Source organism: Mangifera indica, chromosome 19 (assembly GCF_011075055.1).
Source record: "Mangifera indica cultivar Alphonso chromosome 19, CATAS_Mindica_2.1, whole genome shotgun sequence".
In the NCBI taxonomy this organism is placed as follows: Eukaryota; Viridiplantae; Streptophyta; class Magnoliopsida; order Sapindales; family Anacardiaceae; genus Mangifera; species Mangifera indica.
The window spans coordinates 5,581,733-5,589,507 of NC_058155.1; the positions used below are offsets into that span (position 1 = coordinate 5,581,733).

Sequence of the window (7,775 nt, forward strand, 5' to 3'; positions counted from 1 at the left end):
TTAAATATATAAATAAGTACACGTTTAATGTATATCATCATATAATTGAGTGAATTTGAATTAAAAAATAAAATAATATTAAATCATATAATGATACATATAAGTATATATCTAAACATATATAATGAAATCATACGTGCATATTTAGACATCTCAAAGGGGTCGGGTTGGCTCACGACATGACTCCAACCTCCTTTTTTGGGCATGGTTTGTGAGGGCAAAATTCACTACTATAATGGGTCATGCCGAGGCTTTAGGTTAAGACTCTCTAAAAATATTTGAAATATTAAAATTATTAAAAATACAAAAAAATATAATTTAGTGGGTTAGCTTGCAAAAGTATACAATACAACCCATTAAGGGCCTGCCAAAATACGAACTATGTCGTGGACTTTCAATATTTGACTGCCGGTTTGGCCCGCAAAACTCATACTATAACTGGTCTTGGGCCGACATGACCTACTAGCATGATGAGTTGAGCAGAGGTTGGCATGACATGACCCTTTGACATCTTTACGCACATTGCAAAGGCAAGGGACCATTTCACCATAATTGAACAAAGTGGTCACCTAATGACTCTCTTTTTATCAGTCACCATATAGAAGGCTGCCCTTTTTCTGTAAACCTCCGTTTCATTTCATCAATCGATCACCCACAGAAGGGAAAAAAAAATCTCTGAACCCTTCTAAATCATTCAACCATCAATCTCTCGAAATGGGCAAGAAGAGAAAATCAATCGCCACAAGCCTTGATGAGGTGGATCAAAGCATGTACGCGTCGTTTTGCAGCGCGGCGAATTCACTCTCTCAGCTTTACACCCAATCTATGAACCACCAGAAACACTCTTTCCAAGCCGGTGAACGTCACGGCCTTGTGAGTTTTTTCTTCATTTCTATTCATTTAAAGGCAAAATATTTGTTTATTATTATTATTTTTCATTGTGTGTCATAGTTTGGGTTTCCTTTTTTATTGTTCCTTGCACATTAATTTATTTGTTGTTTACATAAGATTGGATGTGATTGGTGTACTGATTATGCTGGATCATGTTTAATTTATTGAATTCAAATTTTTATGGGTTAGTGGTGTGGTTAGGATTGTGGTTTGATTTCTCAAAGCCATTATATTTGGTGCAAAGCAATGAGTATTTTTTTTTTTTCAAAATAGATTTTAGGAATTGTGTTTTTGGGTTTTGCTTTTGAGTTGAAGTCTTACTGATAATGGTAAACGGGTTGACAATGTGAGGGGAGTATTTTCAGGTAGAAAGACATAAAATTTTTGGTTTTCATTTTTCTTTTTTTCTCTTGCTCTTTCTTAATGAAGTTTAAGAAAGTGTTGGCATCCAATCATGTTATAACTCGCACGTGCTGCCATGTGACTTAATAATTGATTCTGGTTAGAATTTTGCTTCTGTTTGGTTTGCTTCCTCGTTTTAGTGACAAGCAATGATGAATGAAGTTCTCATTTGCTACATAAATATTTTGTTTCACCCATGATTTTGCCCTTAATCTGTTTATTTGCTATTAAAAAAAAAAAAAACTAATTTGTAAGTAGCTCAGAATGCATCTCAGCATTTTCTGTATCTAACCTGGTTATCTTGTCATAGGAAAAACTTCATCAGTGGATCTGGAGACAAGAAGAGGGAGGTTCAGGAGTGACAACAGTTGATATTCTCAATTACCTTCAGGTTGATGTTGATTTTTTTGTTGTGCCTTATATTATAATTTCATGTCATTCTTCCTTTCAACATGTTTAATAAGTAAACAAATTCGATTGTCACATGCATAAACTCTGTCTCTATCTCAATCTTAGAGTCAGATGCATTAACACACATGCGTGCTTCCAGAGAAGTATAGTACTGAAATGAGGCAACATATATGTATCTGACAACAATTGGCTAGCTATCACTGTCTGTAATGCATTAAGAGATTGTTGTTAACGATCTTAAGTTTGGTTGGTTCTGAAACATTTGTGTTATAAATTAATACTAGTTTGGTTGCACCTTGTTGCAGGTCCTGAAACCTTTGTAATCTTCCATTGGTTAGCTCCATCATAAATTAATACTAGTTTTTGCTGCATGAAAGAACCTTTTTTGCATATACTACTGGTTAAGGGAATCTCACATATCAAGGAAAATTTTAGTAAATATGATTTAGTAAGAAGAGTAAATAGTTGAAAATTCAAGGTTTTCTTGCAAATTTAGTTGCTATGCCTATCATAATAGATTTTAAGTGGCTATACGTGAGATCTTTGGTATTTGCAAACTTTGATTTGGTGAACCAGTTTTGGGTTATGGTTGAATGATATGATTTTTGGATGTAATAATGTGATCAATAACTGTTAAAATAAAAACATTTAAGACCCCTCTTGAGTGACTTCTAGATTGCACATTTAAGAATCTTGAAAAATAAGAAAAACTAATTTTGTATGTTACATGCTATACTGTTGGAAAATAAGAAAAGGCCAACTTCTTGACTTATATTTAAGACTCTTTGACTGCCTTCTAACTAGAGTTATGTGCTTGTGGGCTGTTGTGGCAGAACTATTGTTTAATATTTCAATCATGTAATCAAAGTTTTGGTGGTAGAATCTTTTTTTTTTTTGGTAGATTCTGAAAGATTGTTACAAATTGTCTTTGTCAGATATGCTAGAATCTGAACATGCAGCATTAATGGCACTCTTGTTAGCACTTGGATTGGGAGAGATAAAAAATAAAATGAGCTTAAATTTGTGCATTAATTAATTAATTATTTTTTATTTGGGATACGAAAGTAATGTCAATTCTTTGCAGAATGAGTTAGATTACAGTGGAAAGGAGCCATCAATGTCCCCTAGAGCACAGGTTCGGCATCAGCATTCCCAACCGACAACACAGTTAATGAGTTCTGGATTTCCTGTCTCTTCAGGTTCATCTGGTCAAATCACTGGGCAGGGAACTCGCCCTGAGCAGTGTGATCAACAGTCCAGAAATTCAGTTTTCTCTAATGGTTTATCTAGCCCCATTCGTTGGAGCCTTCAGCATTATCAAATAGCTCAAGGAGGAGGCTTTGGTGGTCTGCCTCCTGCCACTGGAGGCCGGAGCAATGATCCCAACTTTCTTCTGCACCAAAATAGGGATTCAAACAGTTCCAATGATTCTTCAATGGATATGCATGCCGACTAAAATTGCTATGTGACCAAGTCCAGAAGCACCATTCCATTTAAAAGCTTGGACAGGCTGTTGCAATTAGGATGCTATTTTCTTCATCATTTTTAGCTCATGGATTTGATTACTGCATACAAGAATAAACACATGATGCTGGTGACTTGTTGAAGCATGTGAAGATGGATTGTGTGTCTTCTCTCAAGAGGTAAAAAGCAATGTGATGAACAACATCACATCTCAGTTAATCGTTTTGTTCTCATTTGAATCTAATAGTTTGAGTCTGGTAAACCATATGTAAAGGCTTTTTGTTGATTCGACTCTGCAACTTATTAATCAGTATTGTTGTTACATAAACATGGCTTCCCCAACCGTGTGCTTTTCTAGAGTATTTATTTTAAAGTTTATCATGTGAAATTTATAGTTCTGCATATCTGCTTCATATAGCATGTTCCAATTTGCTTGCAGATTCATTTAATTAGCCAACAAAATATTAGGTTGCTGTCTCGAAATATTTCAATAACAAACAGTGGTTATTTGTTAGGTTGACTTACCATTGGAAATGTGAGTCAGATTAATATAAAGAAGATCACTATATGTTTACTTACTGCCCAAGTTATTTCTACCTCACACTTAAGTTTTGTGCAGGTAACAAACATTTGCATTTATTCACTAATTTCTTCCTTGCATTACTATTTTTCTGCACACTTGAGCATTCAATCGGTTGGCTTAATCATTGAATGTTAAGGCTAGACAGTTGTCGGTGTGATTGCATATATTTGTAAACCCACATCCCTGTTGGGTTGGCTTTGACAGGAAATGAATATGCAGCTTACCTACCAACCTCACTGTTCTTCTCTCTTTAGGTTATTCGGTTGTTCTAAATGTTCAAGGTAACGGTACTCTTTGGCATCATAAGAAAGTGGTCGTATTTACCATAATAATGGTACATGAATTACCATTGTTGGAGGTTCTCATTCCTTCATTAGAACCTGTGCCTTCAATCAAGCTATCGTCTTTGTTTGATTGGATTAATAAGGACTGTCAAATTCAATAGTAAATATAGACTAATTTAGTTTGATTGTACTGATATCAATGACAAGTGAAATACTAATTTGTGATTCAATAATGGCGTGTTATTATATAATAAGATATAATTTTATTATTAATTTAAAATTTTATTAATACTTAATTTAATTTTTTTTTGGACCACCAACCATGGTTTCTTATTTATAATTTTCTTTTTGAAAATAAATTTTAAGTGAAGTGGTTTTTTTTTTTAACAAGGAATTGTATTCGAGTCGAATTGCCTTTTGAGGTGGAATTAATCATATTGAGTAGGTTAAATCCTAAATCCAGTGACTAGTTTCATAATTATTGAACTGTATAAGTCAATAATCTTATCTTGGTATATTATCTGAGGATTTGAATCTAAATTTTTCACAATAAAGGGTTGTCTGGTTCCAATCAATAAAGATTACCTTAGTAATCGTAATTATCTATTACCAATAATGATGCGATATATAATATAGATAGTAATCTGATTACCACTTTTATCTTAAATATTAAAAAATTTATAATTATATTCTTACTTATTAATTTTTTAGAATAAAAATAATTTTATTTTCAATTATGTAATAAGTAATATAAATAATATTTTAAAATAATTATATCTAATAATATTTAAATAAATAAATTTATTAATATTATTTTATTATCTGTAATCAAACATAATAATCATTTATATTTACACGTTTTTATTTAATTTTATTAAATATAATAATTATTTATATTTATTAATTTTTTAAAAATTTACCTTTAAAATAATCTTTTAATTTTGATAATAAAATATTATTCAAATTAAACTTTTTCTAAAAATTCACCTCTTTACTACCTAAGCCATCTGTTGGGGCCAAAAATGATTATTATTTTATAACCCAATCATTTCCATATTTTCTCATTCTTTTCCCTTTTTTCAAGTTCCTATACTTTTCTGCAGTCAAAAGTTGATCATAGGTTACTTTAATTTGACTCTACAGGCTCAACTTTTTGCCCAAACGCCCACATGCAAAACACTCTCTATGACTCACCCAACAAACATTTTGACTACTCAATCATTGATCCCAGTGGGATATGCATTAATGCCCTTCTATTAATATTTGAAGTACAGAGTTTGACAAGCATGCACCTCAAACCATTTTTTTATAGCCTACTTTTTTACTCTCTAATCCCATTTTGCCAAAGAACCCACATGCTAAAGTGCTAAACACATGTACAGGTTCTCTCTTTCTTTAGAAATAGCTATTATGTGATTCCTATATTCAATAATTGACCATGAATAAATTGTCAAGTTACTAGTCTAGTAACATGCTGGTTGATAGACCTTAAAGATTAGTTTGAATGATGAAATGAAAGAGTTTTTTTGTAAAAGATCAAAATTCAAAATAACATGAACTTCCTCCCATATGTGAAAGACTCTTGGATCGATGAATTCAACTTTGTGTATATAACAAAAATGTTGTATTAATGAGAGACATAAAATCTCGTAAAATCAATGAGGGATCTCACATATAGGTTATGAAAAAACAATTAAATATTAAATTATCATATCCATAAATATTAAATTTCTTATTTTTTACATAGTTTGAAAATAGAATAACATACCTTGATCATTATATTTTTGAAACATATAAAACAAAAAAAAATTGATAAAAAATTTAGGGGATTTTAATTTCTTTTATTAAACCTCTTGTCTTGTTAATTGAAAAAATAACTTAAGTTTTTTAATATGTTAAATTCTTTTTCTACATGTTAGAGTTTGTTGTTGTAAGTTGTTAGATGTAGAGAGGATCAAATTTCTATTTATAATAGTTTTTTTGATAACGACTAATTATAATAATTAAGTGTAACTTCCTATCAAAAGTTGGATATTTATAAAGAGTTTTATATTTTCATTAGTCAATAAAATTTAGGCATTGTAAATCTGATTAAAACTTAATTATTTTATCAAATAAATATAATTATATTTGATAAAATAAAATTTTAATGTTATGTGAACTATAAATCTTACAAGACACCCTTAGAATGACTGAGTGGCTTTACAAGATGGGCATAGGTAGGGGTATGCATAATTTGGTTCAAACCATAAAACCGGATTGAACCGTTCAAAAATTACGGTTTGCTTTGGTTTGGTTTGGTTTGGATTATAAAATGGTTTGGTTTGGGATGAAAATTTTTTGAAAAAGGGTTTATGATTTGAGCGATTTTCAAACTGAACAAAACCGTAAATTGTATATACATATACATATATATATATATATATATATATATATATATATATATATATATATATATATATATATAAATATAAATATAAAATTTTCTATATATATATATATATATAATATTTTATATAATAAAAATTATTAAAACCCTACCTACCCTATTATTTCTTTCCAACCTTTTATCTCCTCTGTTGCTCTCTTCTACTGTTGCAATACTTCTCTTTATTTCTTGCTTTAGTTTCTCCTCTGCCCTTTCTTTCTTTCCAGCCTTATCTTCTGACCAAAAACCATAGCTCTATCACCATATTCTTGGTCTCAGTCATCATCTGAAGCATTGGTCAACTCCCAATCGATCAACTTGTCATCGTCATTGGTATAAGTCATTAGTTTACACATCAATGATTTGGGATATAGTAGATTTGGGTCTTTAAAAGTAAATGCTCATAATCTCCTTCAGTTTAATTTTTTATGCATGACGCCTTTTAGTTTAATTTAAGAACCATTTATGTGTTAAAGATTGTATCTCTGAAAAACTGAATTTATAATCTCCTTCTAGCAAATTGGAAAATTTTATATATATATATCTATATGTATGTATGTATGTATGCATGTATGTATGTATGTATGTATTGTTACTTCCTTCGAATATATAATTTTAATTACATTTTTATACATTTATACCTCAATATGAAGTATAATTTAAATTTAATTGTCTTTCTAACAGATATTGCTAAGTTCTCAATGAATGATTTTAGTGCACCATCTGAAAACGATGTTTAAAAATATATCTTCAGTAAGACAAGGTACTTCTTTCAATAAGACATATTTAATTATGAATTTTAATTGATTCTACATTTTTGTTTTGATTACGATGTTATTATAAATTATGTTATGTTTATGATAATATTATTTCTTTTTTTCTTTTGCACATGATTTTTTTCTACTTGGTGAGGGTTGTCTGTTTGTTCTGTTAACCTTTTATCTTGGTTTCTCTTCTGGATGAGGGCGAAACACATTTTGGTGTTGGTTGTTTTATTTGACCCATTTTATGTTATTTTGTCTACAAGTGCATTTACTAGGAATTACATTGAAGAAAATGGTAGGTGACCTTATTTGAATGGGTATCTGTTATGTAGAGTCTTCTATAATCTTGTTGATGTTGAAGCATTTATGAAGAAAAGAAGCAGTCTCTTTTGGTCAAATGCTATGGAAGAGGGGCAGAGTTTGGTCAAATGCTAGTCTTTTATTGTTTTTGCTGATTATTCTGAGTATAAACAAGAGATTCTATTGTGCAATAGTGCTAAAATCATTGTAGGACAGTGCATAATTCAAAATATAATATTGCTTCTATC

General features: G+C 30.5%; 1 protein-coding gene across 1 annotated transcript; it reads left to right on the forward strand.

Moving 5' to 3' along the window:
- Nucleotides 1-540: 540 nt before the first annotated feature.
- On the forward strand, nucleotides 541-3,556 carry LOC123202568. The gene is made up of 3 exons (XM_044618503.1): nucleotides 541-873; nucleotides 1,604-1,684; nucleotides 2,789-3,556. The coding sequence occupies exons 1-3, from the start codon at nucleotides 715-717 to the stop codon at nucleotides 3,158-3,160; spliced, it is 612 nt and encodes a 203-aa protein (XP_044474438.1). The 5' UTR covers nucleotides 541-714; the 3' UTR covers nucleotides 3,161-3,556.
- The last annotated feature ends 4,219 nt before the right edge of the window (nucleotides 3,557-7,775 follow it).

Coding starts and splice junctions, on each gene's coding strand:
- LOC123202568 (XM_044618503.1), top strand. CDS start 715: ATGGGCAAGAAGAGAAAATCAATCGCCACAAGCCTTGATGAGGTGGAT. Junction 874..1,603: donor CCGGTGAACGTCACGGCCTT/GTGAGTTTTTTC, acceptor ATCTTGTCATAG/GAAAAACTTCATCAGTGGAT. Junction 1,685..2,788: donor ATATTCTCAATTACCTTCAG/GTTGATGTTGAT, acceptor AATTCTTTGCAG/AATGAGTTAGATTACAGTGG.